The sequence below is a fragment of the Panulirus ornatus genome, chromosome 59, assembly GCF_036320965.1.
Source record: "Panulirus ornatus isolate Po-2019 chromosome 59, ASM3632096v1, whole genome shotgun sequence".
Taxonomy (NCBI): domain Eukaryota; kingdom Metazoa; phylum Arthropoda; class Malacostraca; order Decapoda; family Palinuridae; genus Panulirus; species Panulirus ornatus.
Genome location: NC_092282.1, coordinates 460,320 through 479,507, shown reverse-complemented (window position 1 = coordinate 479,507; position 19,188 = coordinate 460,320). Strand labels below are relative to the sequence as shown.

The 19,188-nt window shown below is 39.9% G+C and overlaps 1 protein-coding gene across 4 annotated transcripts in view; it reads right to left on the bottom strand.

Moving 5' to 3' along the window:
• Positions 1-19,188, bottom strand: part of rictor (rapamycin-insensitive companion of Tor) — a 223,535-nt gene that overhangs the window by 121,653 nt on the left and 82,694 nt on the right. For all 4 annotated transcript variants that reach the window (XM_071696194.1, XM_071696196.1, XM_071696195.1 and 1 more), the window contains 3 exons: positions 13,710-13,990; positions 10,871-10,987; positions 2,178-2,360 (listed from right to left, as the gene is read on the bottom strand). In XM_071696194.1, coding sequence (XP_071552295.1) covers positions 2,178-2,360; positions 10,871-10,987; positions 13,710-13,990 — 581 coding nt within the window. The remainder of the gene's footprint in view (positions 1-2,177; positions 2,361-10,870; positions 10,988-13,709; positions 13,991-19,188) is intronic.

Below are 19,188 nucleotides of genomic sequence, written 5' to 3'. Positions count from 1 at the left end.
TGGACAAGAACATTAATTAAAAACCTAAGTAAAAACTATGTAATTTGTCAAAGTAGTGTTTCCTGTGGATGAGAGATCTCTAACGACAGGTGGCTGAAGTGCGAGGCAAGGGTGTGCTTTCTACTTTGCAATGGGTTTGGTGGATGATTACAAAGTGTTTTGGATGGGATGGGACTAGTGCTGTTGCTTGAAAACTATATGCCAAGCATGTTGAGGAAGAAATGAAATAGAAGAATCTTTGTTTTCTTACAATGGTGTTGAATGTTTGAAATACAGCATATCCTGTGTACTGTGAATCCTGGATATTCTCCCAATTGTAGACCACCAAAGAGTATTGGGACAAGAATGTATTCTGGGTTTCAAATTAGAAAATATATCCTCCCAAACTCAGATTTTATCCTTCCATACTAATGCTACTTGGTCTTGGGGAGAAAAATCATGCACCAATTATTATTATAATACTATTATTCTATATTTATCTATCATACTTAATCGAGGTAGTGCCATAAAACAGACAAAGAATGGTTCATCCACTCACACACACATATATATACACGCCCATATATGCACATATACATATTAACATACATATACATACACACACAGAAGAAGGAACAGAGAAGGGGGCCAGGTGAGGATATTCCCTCAAAGGCCCAGTCCTCTGTTCTTGATGCTACCTCGCTAATGTGGGAAATGGCGAATAGTATGAAAGAAAAGAAAGATATATACACACGTACATATTCATACTTGCTTGCCTTCATCCATTCCTGTGGCTACCCCACCTAACAGGAAACAGCATCACTATCCCCCGCTTCAGCGAGGTGGTGCCGGGAAAACAAAAAAAGGCCACATTTGTTCACACTCAGTCTCTAGCTGCCATGTGTAATGCACCAAAACCACACCTCCATATCCACATCCAGGCCCCACAGACCTTTCTATGGTTTACCCCAGATGCTTCACATGCCCTGGTTCAGTCCAGTGACAGCATGTCAACCCCGGTATACCATATCATTCCAATTCACTCTATTCCTTGCATGCTTCTCACCCTCCTGTATGTTCAGGCCCCGATCGCTCAAAATCTTTTTCACTCCATCCTTGCGCCTCCAATTTGGTCTCCCGATTCTCTTTGTTCCCTCCATCTCTGTCACATACATCCTCTTTGTCAATCTTTCCTCGCTCATTCTCTCCATATGTCCAAACCATTTCAACACACCCTCTTCTGCTCTCTCAACCACACTCTTTTTATTTCCACACATCCCCCTTACCCTTTCATTACTTACTCAATCAAACCACCTCACACCACATATTGTCCTTAAAAATTTCATTTCCAAAACATCCATCCTCCTTCAGACAACCCTATCTAAAGTCCATACCACACAACCATATAACATTGTTGGAACTACTATTCCTTCAAATATACCCATTTTTGCTCTCCAAGACAACGTTCTCTCCTTCCACACATTATTCATCACTCCCAGAACTTTCATCCCCTCCCCCACCCTGTGATGCACTCCCACTTCAATGGTTCCATCCACTGCTAAGTCCACTCCCAGATATCCAAAACACTTGACTTCCTCCAATTTTTCTCCATTCAAACTTACATCCCAATTAACTTGTCTCTCAACCCTACTGAACCTAATAAACTTGCTCTTATTCACATTTACTCTCACCTTTCACCTTTCACATACTTTTGCAAACCTAAAATGACATCCTCTATATTTTTTTCCTGTAACCTAAACAAAATCCATAAACCATATTTTTTTTTTTTTAAACATCTGAGTTCTGGAGGATCCATTAGTAAGAGTGTCTAGGTTAGGAAGGATACATCATATACAAACAACAAAATTAACACGATTATATTCTGAAACTATTCAATATTTTCATTTCTATTACTTTGCTTGATATTTCCTGCATTACTGAGGTGAAATCACAAACAGACAACTGGGCCTTAAAGGAAAATCTTCATCTGGTTTCCTCATCTGTTCTTTCTTTAGGAAAATAATAATAAACAAAGGGAGGATTTCCAGCTCCTACTTCTACCCTTTTCAGTCACTTTTTTTCAGCATGCAGGATATATGAGGATTGTATTCTTTCTTCCCTATCCAGAGGGATCAAATTCAAAATAATGACAGATAATAAACAAATATAAGATGAGAGAGAGCCATTAACTTTCTTACCTCAGATGCTCCCAAGAGGAAGTCGCAAAAGTGCAGGAGGGCTTGAGCAAACACTTGTGCAAGGTTGTGGGTAAGGTCAACATTGGCAAACAGCCCAGCACTTGGCTTGTAAAAATGCAGGAGACGCCTTACAAATAACCTGTAGTTGGTGTCATCCAGCCGTTGAAAGGATGATGTAGGCCACTGTAGAAATGAAACAATATACTTTTTAAAATAAAACAAATTTTTTAAAACACAAATCTGTTGCTAAGCAGAAAAGAGAGTAACAAAAAAAATAATTTCCAATATAATATAGGACAGCATGAAAAAATCCCCTTTGCATAAAAAATCTTTAAAACTTTTCCTTTTGAAGCTGTACATTACACTTATTATTTCCATTTGAACAAGGTAGATATATCTACTTGGCAAGAGCCACCAAATGGTAACACAATATACAAACGTGTTATGCCTACTTCCAGATTTCCTGATTTAGCTTTCTCTCACTATAATGTTAACTAATGTAAATAATCGAAGATCTAAATATTTCCATTGAAAAAATGCTATTGTTTAATGACTGTTAAACTCTTATGCAAAGTCAATAAGAAATGTATCACTCCCCTTCAATTCAATGGAATTTGAAATGGGCAGTGTTATTCTAGTTTCAGTATGCTTGATACTTCTGACTAATTTTCTTACTTGTTCACAACTTCTTATGTCAGAAAGGTAGCATCAGGAACACATAAAGAATGGCCTCATTTGTTTACATCCATTTTCTAGCTGTGTCATGTACACAAAAACCAAATCCCCCTATCCACAGCCAAGCCCCCAGTTAATAGCCACAATCTAAATGTGTCATGTATAATGCACCAAAAACAGATTCCCCTATTCATAGACCTTTCTGTGGTTTCTCCAGGTCACTTCATGTTCCTTGGTTCACCCATTGTATTGTAAACCACATTGCTTCAATTCATTTCATTCCATGCATGTCTCACACCCTCCTACATGTTAAGGTCTCAATAACTCAAAGCATCTTTTACTCCACACTCCCATTTCATCCTTGGTCTTCCGCTACTCCTTTTTCCCTCCACTTCTGAAATGTATACATTCACAGTTCTTTACTCCATCCTCCCATTTCATCCTTGGTATTCCCTTTCTTCTTGTTCCCTCTAATTCTGACATATATACTCTCTCAGTCATTCTCGTCTTACTCAAACTCTCTGCAAGTCCAAAAAACTTTTGCATGCCCTTTTCAGCTCTCTTAATCATACTCTTTTTACTGCCACATGTCTCTCATACCCTGTCATTTTTTACATGATCAACCCTCCCAAACCAAATATTGTCCTCAGGCGTTTCATTCTTAACATGCCCAACCACTTTGAAATCTTTTTCATTTAGAACCTGAACTTTGCATCTGTAAAGCATCATCAGAACTACTATATCATCAAACATACCCATCTCTCCCTCAAAGAAAATATCTTTCTGCACAATGCACCCAAGACTTAAGCCCCACTTAGACACCCAATGGATTACTCAACATTCCATGGTTTCATCCACTAGCATATATATCCACTCCTTGGTTTATAAAACACTCTGCTTCCTTCAGATTTTCTCCATTTCAACTCACTCCAATCAACCCATTTGTTCCCCAGCTGAGCTTAATTACTTTTTTCACATTCTTTTACCTTTCTTCTTTCACACACTCTCCTAAACTCTAACACCCAGCTTCTGTTGTGTCTCACTTAAGTCTGCCACCAGAGATTTGTCATTTGTAAACAGAGACTGACTCCCCTCCCAAGAACCCTAACTCTCAACAGACTGCAGACCCACTCCTACTTGCAACACCTTCAAATTTACCTGTCTTACCATTCCATTCACAAACAAACTAAACAGGTATGGTGACATACACCCTTGATGCAGGACCATCTTCACTCAGCCTCCTCCCTTCCTACTCAAACACACACCTTACTCTCTATATACAAACTCCTCACTGCTTCAAGTAGCTTCTCTTCCACACTATATATTCATAGCTTCCAAAAAGCTTCTCTATCAACCATAGAATAAGCTTTCTCCAGATCCATATATACCATAAACAAATCCCTCTCCTTCACTGTAAAGTTCTCAAACAGATTCTTCAGAGCAAACAACTGGTCCACACATCTATTACTGATCCTGAGGCAATATAGTTCCACCCTAATCTGACTCACCATGCTGCCACCACCTTATCAATCACCAATCTCTGATACACTTACTATATATACTCAACAAACTTATACCTATGTAATATAAACATTCACATTTCTCCCTTATGCTTTTATAGAATGGCATTATACAGATATTCTGCTGGTGTTTTTCTGCATCATTAAATCCCTTCTTCATGCCATTCTGACAAATCTTTGAAATAATTTTAAAAATTATCTAATTTTTTTGTCTAACACTGGATATACAAGTGTAATTCACTACCTTGGTGATGCTCATTTAAAGAAATATTCGCACCATGCTTATGATAGTTAGAAAAAAAGAAAGCTAAGAGGATGAATTGCCACTTACCATATATCATGTGGTTAAGAAAAAAAGGGAAGAAAGTGAAAAGGTTGACTAATATGTAGGAAACATTTCAAAAGGTTGACAAAAATACATTAACAACCAGGGCTGTACCATTTTGCTGATCTTATCAAACCAATACAGGTTAATTTTCCTTCAATCACAGGATTTTGGGGCATGATCAAAGATAAATGTTCAAAATATACAAATCAAGATTTAAAACATGTATAAAGAGTACGACTCCAAGTCACACATGGCAACTGTGGTCATTACATTTGCCAATGAGTACTTACTGAAATTGGAGTTCAGATATTATAAGATGTCACATGAAACATGAATGAAATGCAATGAGGCTTAACTGAAATATAATAGCCTTTACATGAGAGTTTTAGAACACAGCCATTTCTTCCAAATATTCTTTTATTGTTATACACTTCATCATAAGGCAGCCATATATCCCTTGTTTTCAAACAAATATTTCATTCATACTTGTTTGCCATTTCCCATATCAGGGAGGTATCACTAGGAACTGATGATGAAAAGGCCTCTTCCACTTACATCCATTCTCTAGCTGTCATGGGTAATGCACCAAAACCACAGCCCCCTATCCATAACTAGGCTCCACAGAACTTTCCAGGGTTTCCACTGACTGCTTCTTATGCCCTGGTTTAGTCTATTGACAGCACATCACCACCTGCATAGCACACTGCCCAAGTTCACTCTATCCCATGCACACTTTCATGCTCCTGTACGTTCATGCCCTGAGCACTAAAAATCTTTTTCACTTCATTCTCCCATCTTCAATTCAATCTTCCCTCTCTCCCTGTCCCCTCCACTTTGGACACATGTATCATCCCTGTCTACCTCTCCTCACTCATCCTCTCCTGATGTCTAAATAATTTCAGCACACCCTCTGCAGCTCTATCTATCTATCTATCTATCTATACCTCTTGGCACGTTTCCAACTGAACTCCCTTGAGGGGGTGGCCATGGCAATTAAGTTTCCATAACTAGAGAATTCCAGTGATGCTACTTAGCCTTTAGTGCCTCACCCTTAACAGGCCACAGGCAGAGGGCAACTTTAGCAGTGTTTACAAAGGCTCCCACAGACTACTTCTACCTAATGCTCCTTCCTAATGTTCCTCCTTACTACTTCTACCTAATGTTTTTACCTGATGCTCCTCTCTACTACTTTTATCATTTGCTCCTACCATTTTGCTGAGAGACAGGGCTAACACATAAAGCTCACCACAGGAAAATCTAAAGTTACAAACAATGAGCTGTGTGAGTTAAGAGTTGTCAAGTGTTATGGATGACAAGGAGAGTTTGCATGTTTGTGGAGAGAATGTCAGTAGTCCACATGTGGGTGAAGTAGAAAGAAAAGATAGCTATCTGGGTTAGATAGTGCAACTTGACAACTACTTAAAGTGCTAGCTCACTATGCACCTATCACTAACCCTCTCGATATTCAGGAAGGCAGTACTGGTAATATACCTTCCTAGTAGTTGACTGTCTACCAACTACTGTCTCTGCAGCTCTCTCAACTATACTCCTCTTATTACCTCATCTCTGTAGCTGAGAGCATAGTAATCACAATGGGACGCAGACTTCTTTTAAGCTCGCTGCCTCCAAATAATTATTCCTGTGCATCATGTCTTACTTGATCAACCCTCCTCACACCACATACTATTCTCAACCATTTCATTTCAAACGCATTTACCCTCTTTTGTACACTTTCTTCCGTAGCCTGTGCCTTGCATCCATACAACACTGTCGGGACTACTATACCTTTAAACATACCCATTATCATTCTCCCAGACAGTGACCTTTCCTTCCACACATTCCTCAATGTTCCAAGGACCTTCAACCCCTCTCCCACCCTATGACCTAGCTTCCATAGTTCCATTTGCTGCCATGTCCACCTCCAGGTATCTAAAACACTCACTTCTCCAAGTTTTTTCCATTCAAACTCATATCCCAAATAGCCTTTGAACTATTAAAGCTATTAACCTTACTTTTGCTCACATTTACTCTCAACTTTCTCCTTTCATACACTCTCCTAAATACAGACATTACCTCCTTGAGTTTCTAACTCAAATTTGCCATCAGTGCCATGTCATCAGCAAATAACAACTGATTTATTTCACTTACCTACCCCAACCCACCCCACTGCCTGCAGACTGCACATCTGCCCCCTCTCCAAGATCCTTACATCTGCCTCCCTCACCAACCCATCTATAAACAGATTAAACAGCCATGATGGTATCATACACACCTGCCACAGACAAACCTTCCCCTAGAATCACTCATCCTCCTCTCTTCCTACCTGCACACACACCTTACTCTCTTTACAGAAACAATTCATTGTTCATCATAACTTTCAAATCATACTATGTCTTCATAACACCTTCCATGAAGCAACTGTATGAACTCTATCTTGTGTTTTATACAAATATATTCTAGTATAATCCCTGGGGATAGGGAAGAAAGAATATTTCCCACGTATTCTCTGCGTGTTGTAGAAGGCGACTAAAAGGGAAGAAAGTGGGGGGGCTGGAAATCCGTCACTCTCATTTTTTAATTTTCCAAAAGAAGGAACAAAGACGGGGGCCAAGTGAGGATATTCCCTCAAAGGCTCAGTCCTCTGTTCTTAATGCTACCTCACTAATGCGGGAAATAGCAAAGTATGAAAAAAAATATTCTAGTATATTTCAAAACTAACAAAATCACTCATAAGTTTTGAATGTAACATGCAAAAGAAATATAAAATAAAAATATTTATCAATTCCATCAAGGGAAGCTTCTTCATCCCTCCAACTGTATACTTTTCTATCTTGTAGAGTGTCACATCCAAATAAGGAAAATAGGTAGACCAACAAACAAGACCCTGGAAAAAATATCAAAATTCTTCATCCTGTGTTTCTAAATGTAAAGCTAAACAAGTGTTGCAATACTTTTCTGTTGACAGAACTTAATTGGTATGGTGCTGATTTAGTTTGTTTGTGTACGAAGCACATGAAACTGGAGGAGGAAAAACAAATTCATTCAGTATGTTTGTGGGCAGAATGCCAGTAGTCCACATATGAAGCAGTCAAGGGAAACCCCATAAAGGTCTGTGGGGCCTGGGTGTGGATAGAGGGCTGTGGTTTCTGCACAATACACATGACAGCTAGAGAATGGATGTGAATGAATAAAGCCTGTTTTGTCTGTTCCTGGTGCTACCTCACTAATGCTGGAAAGACAAACAAGAATAAAAGTTTTCACTCATTCATTCTCAAGTAGTCATGTGCAATGTACTGAAACCCCAGCCCCCTATCCACAGCCAGGACACACAAGCCTTTCCATGGCTACCCCCAGCTGCTTCATGCATCCTGGTTCAGTCCAATGCCAAAAAAATCAACCCCTGTATACCACATTGTTCCAAGTCACTCTAACCCGGGCACAACTTTCACCCTCATGCATGTTCAGGTCCTAAATACTTAAAATATTTTTCACTCCATCCTTCCATCTCCAGTTTGGTCCCTACCTTCCCCATGTCCCCTACACTTCTGACCTATATATCCTCGTTTTTCAACCTCTCCTCACTCATTCTATCCAAATGTCGAAAGTGTTTCAGCAAACCTTCTAAAGCTCAGTCAACCACACTCTTTTTATAACGATACCTCTCTCTTTCCCTTTAATACTTACTTGATCAACCCTCCAGACACCTCATACTGTCCTCAAACATTTCATTTTCAACACTTCCACTCTCCTCCTCAGATTGTCATCTATAACCCATGCCTTGCATCCATACAATATTGTTGGGACTACTGTACCTTCAAACATACCCACTTTTGCTCTCCCAGATACTGACCCTTCCACATTTTCTTCAATGCTCCCGGGCCATTATTCAAAGATGTAACGTAATTATGAAAGATCGAAAACATCCCTTGTACCCTAAATGTCATGTAAAAGACTAAGATCTATTCAGTGTCATACTGCCAGATTTTTTTTATTTGCTTTGTCGCTGTCTCCCGCGTTTGCGAGGTAGCGCAAGGAAACAGACGAAAGAAATGGCCCAACCCACCCCCATGCACATGTATATACATACACGTCCACACACGCAAATATACATACCCATACATCTCAATGTACACATATATATACACACACAGACACAAACATATATACACATGCACACAGTTCACACTGTCTGCCTTTATTCATTCCAATCGCCACCTCGCCACACATGGAATAACATCCCCCTCCCCCTTCATGTGTGCGAGGTAGTGCTAGGAAAAGACAAGAAAGGCCCCATTCATTCACACTCAGTCTCTAGCTGCCATGCAATAATGCCCAAAACCACAGCTCCCTTTCCACATCCAGGCCCCACACAACTTTTCATGGTTTACCCCAGACGCTTCACATGCCCTGATTCAATCCAGTGACAGCACGTCGACCCCGGTATACCACATCGATCCAATTCACTCTATTCCTTGCCCGCCTTTCACCCTCCTGCATGTTCAGGCCCCGATCACTCAAAATCTTTTTCACTCCATCTTTCCACCTCCAATTTGGTTTCCCACTTCTCCTCGTTCCCTCCACCTCCGACACATATATCCTCTTGGTCAATCTTTCCTCACTCATTCTCTCCATGTGCCCAAACCATTTCAAAACACCCTCTTCTGCTCTCTCAACCACGCTCTTTTTATTTTCACACATCTCTCTTACCCTTACATTACTTACTCGATCGAACCACCTCACACCACATATTGCCCTCAAACATCTCATTTCCAGCACATCCACCCTCCTGCGCACAACTCTATCCATAGCCCACGCCTCGCAACCATACAACATTGTTGGAACCACTATTCCTTCAAACATACCCATTTTTGCTTTTGGAGATAAAGTTCTCAACTTCCACACATTCTTCAAGGCTCCCAGGATTTTCGTCCCCTCCCCCACCCTATGGTTCACTTCCGCTTCCATGGTTCCATCTGCTGCCAGATCCACTCCCAGATATCCAAAACACTTTACTTTACTGCCAGATATAATAAGTTTTTTTAAACTTTAAGTGTGCGATTGTTAAATGAAGTAATTGTACAAGGCAAATATCAAAAGTTGTAACAAATTTGAACATGATGGCAGAGTCAAGTTAGGCCTAAAGTGTTTTTAATAGCTTTTTAGTTCTAAGTTTGTACTGTATTACAAATTTTCTCTTGGGCAATATTTCTTTTTTACTTTCTATACCATAGGAAATGGAGAACACAAGTTTCATTTCAGATGAATGATAAAGTATTTATTATTAGTATTAATACTAACCTTCATCCCCTCACCCACTACTATTACTCATTTCCAATCGCATGGTTCCATTTGCTGCAATGTCCACTCCCAGGTATATAAAACACTTCACTTCCTCCAAATTTTCTCCATTCAAACTCACACCTCAACTAACCTGTCCTTCTACCCTGCTCCTGCTATACCTAACAACCTGAAAACTAAAAAAAATTACAAGAAGGAGGGTGAAAAGTGTGCATGGGATAAAGTGAATTAGAACAATGTGGCATACAGTGATCGATGTGCTGTCAATGAAACTACGACATGTAATGCATGACAGGTAAACCATGGAAAGGTCCATGGGGCCTGGTTGTGGATAGGGGCTATGGTTTCCATGCATTATATATGAGAGTCAGACAACGGATGTTAATAGGTGTGGCCTTTACTCATTTGTTCCAGGCAGTAACTTGTAACAGTGGGAAAAGGCGATCAAGTATGAAAAAAATCTTCATCAAATGCAAGTGCACATAACTCTTTAAACATGGCTTTTCATCAGTATTGAAAAAAATACTTTCACGTAGAAAACCCAAGTATGAAATTCCCATATCAAATCTCAATAGCTGAATCCACAAATTGTTTTCCTTATGAAATTATAAACAAGGAAAAATTACTTTTACAAAGAAAACTCATGCACCATGTAGAAAACTCTTCTATAAAATTCCCATATCAAGCAAAATAACAAAACAGTATGTTCTGACACATCTTTTAAAATCCTGGTACTGAATTTTATAAAAACCTGTTAATCTTAACCGTTAAATCTTTAAATTATTCTCCGTGTGAAAGTATTAATAAACTTACAGTTCCAAGATTATACAAGAATTAAGACACAAAATACTCTTAAGGCTATCAAAACTCACTCTGAGTATAGGAATGATGAACTCCCACTTCCAAGCATGAGGATCTCTTCCTGAGCTAAGCACATCAGAATCTTTTATGGTCTGGTGGATTAACTCATCATGGTCTTTTCCCAGCCACTGCAAAAAAAATGACAAAAATAAATATACATAATGGGAAAGAATGGTTTTGAAATGTCTTTAGGGTAAAGTGAGGTCTTACTGTGATGGTGAGAGATAAGGAAGGGGTAGCATTTCCGCTGATGAATAAACCGTGGGAATATGTAAAAGAGCATAAGGATGCGAGTCCCACACAAATGTGAGTAAAAATGAAAGTTGAGTATGAGAAGTGGGCAATCATTAGTGCTTATGCACCTGGCCACAAGAGGAACAAGGAAGAGAGGAGAGTGCTTTGGGAGGAGCTTTGATGTTAGCAGGTTTGATGTGAGAGTTTGGATACTGATGATTGTAAGTTGAACACAAAAATGAGTAATGTGGCAATTGAAAAAGTAACTAGGGGGCATGAGGTATTCAGTAATATGAATGGAAATGGTGAAAAGCTTATGGAATTGTGTGCTGAAAGGACTAGTAAGTGGGAATACTGAGTTTAAAAATAGGAACATATAAAAAGTATATGTGGGTGGGTAGGAAAGATGCAAATGGGCATTACTAGATTACATGCTAATTGATAGGCATGCAAAAGAGAGACTCCTGAATGTGAATTTGCTGATAGGAGCAGCTGGTGTGATGTCTGATCGTTACTTGGTGGAGGAAATGGTGAAGATTTGTAAAGGCTTTAGGAAAAGAGAAATTATATGGGTGAAAGAGGGTGATGAAAGTAAATGAACATGAAAAAGAGGCTTGTATGAAAAGATACCACGAGAGATTGAGTGTAAAATGACAAAAGGTGAGAGTAAATGAAGCTAGGGAGTAAGTAAGGAATGGGAAGTATTTAGAGAAACAGTGTTGAAAAGTGTGAGAAGTGTATCATATGCAGACAGTGTCATATGTAGTGTATCATATGCACACAGGCATGTGTGAAAGAGTAGGGAGTGCTAGGATGAGGAAGTTAAGGTATTAGTGCAATAGATAAGAAAAGTGTACAGGCATTTCCAGTAGAGAAAGAGAGTGAGTGATTTAATGTACACATAAGAGCTACAGGAAGTCAATAGGAAGGTTCAGTAGCTGAAAAAGAGGGCGAATGACAGTTAGGATGAGAAAGTATCAACAAGCTTTAAGGATAATACGAAAATGTTATGGAAAGAGGTGAATAGTGTGAAGAAAGAAGGTAAATGGGAGCATAACTGAATGGAGCAGATGGGGAAAGTGGTAACAGGTAGAGATGAAGTGAAGAAGAGACTGACTGAAAATTTCAAAGCACTGCTCAATGTGTTATATGATGGGGTGGCAGACAAGGGATGTTTATAACATGGCAGTATGCTACACAAAAGGGGCATGAGCAAGTGGTTTGGTGAAAAAAAAGAAGTGAATGCCATGTGAAAGATGAAGTAAAGCAAAGCATAAAACAGCTGAAATTCTCAAATAAGAGGAATGACTGTGCTGCTGATTGACTTGTTAGGATTTTCAATGTATGTATGGCTTAAGTTGGGTGCCTTTAGATTGGCAAAATGCCTGTATAGTGCCAATGTATAAAGACAACAGGAATGTAAGTAAATCTTTGAATTACAGAGGTAAAATTTGTTGAGGGCACTTGGTAAGGTGTAAAGAATGGTACATGAAATGGTGAGGGAATGCACAGAGCATCAGTTTTAGGAGAAAGAATGAGGACTCAGAAGTGGTAGAGGATGTGTGGATCAGGTGTTTGCTTCAAAGTTTCTCAGAAATACTTATAAAAAGACAAGAATTTGTATGAGGCATTTCTGGATCTACAGAAAGCATGACAGGGTCACAGAGTTGACAGAAATACTCTGTGGAGAGTGTTATGGATATATGAGATTGAAGGAGAGTAAGGAGTTTCTATCAAGAAGGTAGGGTATGTGCATATGAGTAGGAGGGGGATAGAGTAGTTCCTGGTTACTGTGGGTCTTCATCAAGAGAATATACTGTCACCATGGCAGTTTAATCTGTTTATGATTGGAGTGGTAAAGAAGGTAAATGCAATGGTCTTGGAAAGAGGGTGGGTTTACAGTCTGTTTGGAGTGGGCAGGTTTGGGAAGTGAGCCATTTGTTGTTTCTGCTGTGGTGGCTGACTCAAGCAAGAAACCACAGAAGCTGTGTCTGTGTTTGGGGGTGTGTATGAAAAGAACATTTAGCAGAGGTGAGAGACAACTGGTTGTAGTGTGAGTCTGAATGGAGAGAACCTGGAGAAAAAGGAGTGTTTCTAATACCTTGGAGTGGACATTGCACCAGCTGGAACCATGGATAATAAAGTTACCCAAAGGATGGGTGAGGGGGTTAAAGGTCCTTGAAGCATTAAGGAGTGTGGGGAAAGAGAATTTATTGTCCCTAAGACCAAAGGGTGGTATGTTTGGTAGTCCCAACAGTGTGGTATGTAGATGTGCAGCATGATCCAAGATCAAAAAGTATGGATGATGGGGTATGTCCATAAATGCCATGCATACAAACCTCAGCTTTCTGAAAGCTCTGTTTTCTGATTTTCTCAAAACATTCCCTGAAAAATGCAAACCATCACTTTTATCTTTCCATTCTGCATCCATATCATATTAGTGGATGCAAGTGCTAGCTATGCCACATCTGCAAATAATCTCCATTCTATTAGCAGAATAAAAATCTTTCAATATATTTTACGTTAGAAATGTTGCTATAATTAATCTACATGTACAAAGTTACCAGTATCATTACTTTCAAGGTAACTATAACAATGTCAACATCTTATTCCTACCTTACTGAGTTTGGCACTTGTGGAAGCACTGTACACTTTGGGGATGCGTTCTTTGGCCTTAGGTGAGCATCGAATAATATGTGCAAGATAGAGGGAAGTGGGAGTGCTAGGGGAGTTGAGTCTTGCACGAGCTAACATTAATAGAGCAGAGATGGCCTGAGTTGCTCTCATGCGCTGAGTTGCATCATCACCTGCGGCTCGCTCAAGCAGGAGAGGAAGCGAATGTGAAAGGGAACCACATTCCCCAGGCAAGTTTTGGTTAGCTTGGTGGAGCAATTCACCTGTAAGTGAAAACAAATACAAACAAATATCTATCTTCATTGTGATTTTTGTTTAAAAAGTAGTTCCATTACCTGACATCAGTGAACTAGTAAATTGAGCATCTATAAAATCAAGTCTCCCATATATAACCCTTAAAAAGAATATGTAAAGTATGGATAGACTGTAAACTTCATATGCACCATAAAATGACAATATATATTTTGACTGGATTCTGGTAAAATGCCTTTTGTTTTATCTTTTTTTTTTTTTTTTTTTTTAAACTATTCGCCATTTCCCGCATTAGCGAGGTAGCATTAAGAACAGAGGACTGGGCCTTTGAGGGAATACCCTCACCTGGCCCAATTCTCTGTTCCTTCTTTTGGAAAATTAAAAAAAAAACGAGAGGGGAGGATTTCCAGCCCCCCGCTCCCTCCCCTTTTAGTCGCCTTCTACGACACGCAGGGAATACATGGGAAGTATTCTTAATCCCCTTAAATCTATGTTTGTATATATGTACAAAGCAATCTATCAATCAATGTATGTATGTATTTTGTAATACACTATTTGTACTGTAGAGAGAGGGAACTTTACACATGTAGGGCCTCTTGATTCAATCTGCTGTCATGTCCACTCCCAGGTATCAAAACACTTCACTTCCTCCAAATTTCTTCCATTCAAACTCACACCCCAACTCACCTGTTCCTCAATCCTGCTACACCTAATAACCTTGCTTTTATTCACATTCACTCTCAACTTCCTCCTTTTACACATCCTTCCAAACTCAGTCATGTACTTATGCACTTTCTCCCTTCAACTGAGTTACCTGAATCTTCTATCTCATTTCTGTATCTCCCCTGAAAATGTGATGCATGAGAGTGCCCTTGGGACTCATCATGTTTCCTTTTTCCTGGTGGTCATCAGCCAATATTATCATGCATATCACTGTGACCTTACTGCAACTTGACCTAATATATAAAAAAAATCACACTGGGTCATGAATCATTAGACCTAAAAGCAATCCTCAATGCAAATGAATACTGTTTTCCTCATGCTTAACTGCTAAGGTATTCCAGGTAATATTCAAGCTGTTAAATCTTTTACAATCATGACTTTTCTCTACTAAAGGACCTAATTTCTTCATGTGAAAGAATAAGACTTTCCTTACATTATTCAGGAGTCTATATATGGAGAGTCTGTCAATGGAGGGAGGAGCAAGTATGCAGTCTGTTCTGGATGCGAGGGCTTGGGAAGTGAGTCAATTGTTGTTCGCTGATGATACAGTGCTGGTGGCTGATTCAGGTGAGAAACTGCAGAAGTTGGTGATTGAGTTTGGTAAAGAGTGAGAAAGAAGAAAGTTGAGAATAAATGTGAACAAAAATAAGGTTATTAGGTTCAGTAAGGTTGAGGGACAATTTAATTTGGAGGTAAGTTTGAATGGAGAAAAACTGGATGAAGTGAAATATTTTAGATACCTGGGAGTGGACTTAGCAGAGGATGGAACCATGGAAGCAGAAGTGACTCGCAGGATGGGGGAGGGGGCGAAAGTTCTGGGAGCGTTGAAAAATGTGTGGAAGGCGAGAACGTTATCTCGGAAAACAAAAATGGGTATGTTTGAAGGAATAGTGGTTCCAACAATGTTATGTGGTTGCGAGGCATGGGCTATAGATAGAGTTGTGCGGAGGAGGGTGGATGTGTTGGAAATGAGGTGTTTGAGGACAATATGTAGTGTGAGGTTGTTTGATCGAGTAAGCAATGAAAGGGTAAGAGAGATGTGTGGTAATAAAAAGAGTGTGGTTGAGAGAGCAGAAGAGGGTGTTTTGAAATGGTTTGGTCATATGGAGAAAATGAGTGAGGAAAGATTGAAAAAGAGGATATATGTGTCAGAGGTGGAGGGAACGAGAAGTGGAAGATCAAATTGGAGGTGGAAAGATGGAGTGAAAAAGATTTTGAGTGATCAAGGCCTGAACATGCAGGAGGGTGAAAGGCGTGCAAGGAATAGAGTGAATTGGAATGATGTGGTATATCAGGGTCGATGTGCTGTCAATGGATTGAACCAGGGCATGTGAAGCGTCTGGGGAAAACCATGAAAAGTTTTGTGAGGCCTGGATGTCAAAAGGGAGCTGTGGTTTCGGTGCATTATACATGACAGCTAGAGGCTGAGTGTGAACGAATGTGGCCTTTGTTGTCTTCTCCTAGCGCTACCTCGTGCGCATGTGGGGGGAGGGGGTTGTCATTTCATGTGTGGTGGTTTGGTGATGGGAATAAATAAAGGCAGCAAGCATGAATTATGTACATGTGTATATATGTATATGTCTGTGTATGTATATGTATGTATACGTTGAAATGTATAGGCATGTATATGTGTGTGTGTGTGTGGACGAGTGTGTATAACCATGTGTATGTGGGTGGGTTGGACCATTCTTTCATCTATTTCCTTGCGCTACTTCACTAACACGGGAGACAGTGACAAAGTATAATAAATATATGTAAATAAAAAGGCCACATTCGTTCACACTCAGTCTCTAGCTGTCACGTATAATGCACCGAAACCACAGCTCCCTTTCCACATCCAGGCCCCACAATACTTTCCAGGGTTTACCCCAAACGATGGCATGCCCTGGTTCAATCCATTGACAGCATGTCAACCCCAGTATACCACATCGTTCCAATTCACTATTCCTTGCACGCTTTCACCATCCTGCATGTTCAGGCCACAATCACTCAAAATCTTTTTCACTCCATCTTTCCACCTCCAATCTGGTCTCCCACTTCTCCTCGTTCCCTCCACCTCTGACACATATATCCTCTTTGTCAATCTTTCCTCACTCATTCTCTCCATGTGACCAAACCATTTCAAAGCAGGGTACCCTCTTCTGCTCTCTCAACTACTCTTTTTATTACCACGCATCTCTCTTACCCTTTCATTACTTACTCAATCAAACCACCTCACACCACATATTGTCCTCAAACATCTCATTTCCAATACATCCACCCTCCTATACACAACTCTATCTATAGCCGACGCCTCGCAACCATGTAACATTGTTGGAACCACTATTCCTTCAAACATAACCATTTTTGCTTTCTGAGATAACGTTCTCGCCTTACACATTTTTCAACACTCCCAGAACTTTCGCCCCCTCCCCCACCCTGTGACTCACTTCCACTTCCATGGTTCCATCCACTGCCAAATCCACTCCTAGATATCTAAAACACTTCACTTCCTCCAGTTTTTCTCCATTCAAACTTACCTCTCAATTGACTTGTCCCTCAACCCTAATGTACCTAATAACCTTGCTCTTATTCACATATACTCTTAGTTTTCTTCTTTCATGCACTTTACCAAACTCAGTCACCAGCTTCTGCAGTTTCTCACCCAAATCAGCCACCAGCGCTGTATCATCAGTGAACAACAACTGACTCACTTCCCAAGCTCTCTCATCCACAACAGACTGCATATTTGCCCCTCTCTCCAAAACTCTTGCATTCACCTTCCTAACAACCCTATTCATAAACAAATTAAACAACCACTGAGATATCATGCACCCCTGCCACAAACCAACATTCACTGAGGACCAATCACTTTCCTCTCTTCCTACTCGTACACATGCCTTACATCCGCGATAAAAACTTTTCACTGCTTCTAACAACTTGCCTCCAACTCCATATATTCTTAATACCTTCCACAGAGCATCTCTATCAACTCTATGATATGCCTTCTCCAGATCCATAAATGCTACATACAAATCCATTTGCTTTTCTAAGTATTTCTCACATACATTCTTCAAAGCAAACACCTGATCCGCACATCCTCTACCACTTCTGAAATCACACTGCTCTTCCCCAATCTGATGCTCTGTACATGCCTTCACCCTCTCAATCAATACTCTCCCATATAATTTCCCAGGAATACTCAACAAACATATACCTCTGTAATTTGAGCACTCACCTTTATCCCCTTTGCCATTGTACAAAAGCACTATGCAAGCATTTCGCCAATCCTCAGGCACCTCACCATGAGTCATACATACATTAAATAACCTAACCAACCAGTCAACAACACAGTCACCCCTTTTTTAATAAATTCCACTGCAATACCATCCAAACCCGCTACCTTGCTGGCTTTCATCTTCCACCTTCTCTGTTTACTAAATCATTCTCCCTAACCCTCTCACTTTGCACATCCACCCCTCCTCCATACAACCCTACCTATAGCCCATGCCTCACAACCATATAACACTGTTGGAACTACTATTCCTTCAAGCATACCCATTTTTGCTCTCCGAGATAACATTCTCTCCTTCCACACATTCTTCTTCACTCCCAGAACTTTCACCCCCTCCCCTACCCTGTGACTCACTTCCATGCTTCCATCTGCTGCTAAGTCCACTCCAAGATATCTAAAACACTTCACTTCCTCCAATTTTTCTCCATTCTAACTCGCATCCCAACTAACTTATCCCTCAATCCTGCTAAACCTTTGCTCTTAATCACATTTACTCTCAGCTCTCTCCTTCCACACAGTTTTCTAAACTCAGTCATCAACTTATGCAGTTTCTCACTCTAATCAGCCACCAGTGTTATATCATCAGCAAACAACAAATGACTCATTTCCAAGGCCCTCTCATCGCTTACAGCCTGCATATCTGGCCTGGCCCTCTCTCCAAAACTCTTGCATGAACAAATTAAACAACTATGGGGACATCACACACCCATGCTGCAGACCGACATTTACTGGGAACCAATCACTCTCCCCTCTTCATATGCCTTACATCTTTGGTAAATACTTTTTAATGCTTCTAACAACTTACCTCCCATACTAGATTTCATATTTCTACAATACACCTCGTTATCAACATCACTGATACACTGTAATACCTTGGTCAGTGCTGCTCCTTAGAGTGCTGTTCCAAATCATTATAGTATTCTAAATCATTATAGTGCTCCTACTTGCATCTTGGTGCTCTAATTTTACTAGAAAAATTATGAAAATCCAATAAAGAAGTCAAAAGTTATGAGTCCAAACAATCACAACTCACCAAGAGCAGCTTTCTTTGTTTATACTCACTTGGCTAATCAGAGTGCCATACACACATATGCTCAAATCCAATCAGTAGAGAATGCTCTCCTACATTAGTACATTACAAATTTTGCCATGCTTACACTGTGCATATATTTATGCTGACTTGTCAATTTCTTGATATTGTTACTATTCTAT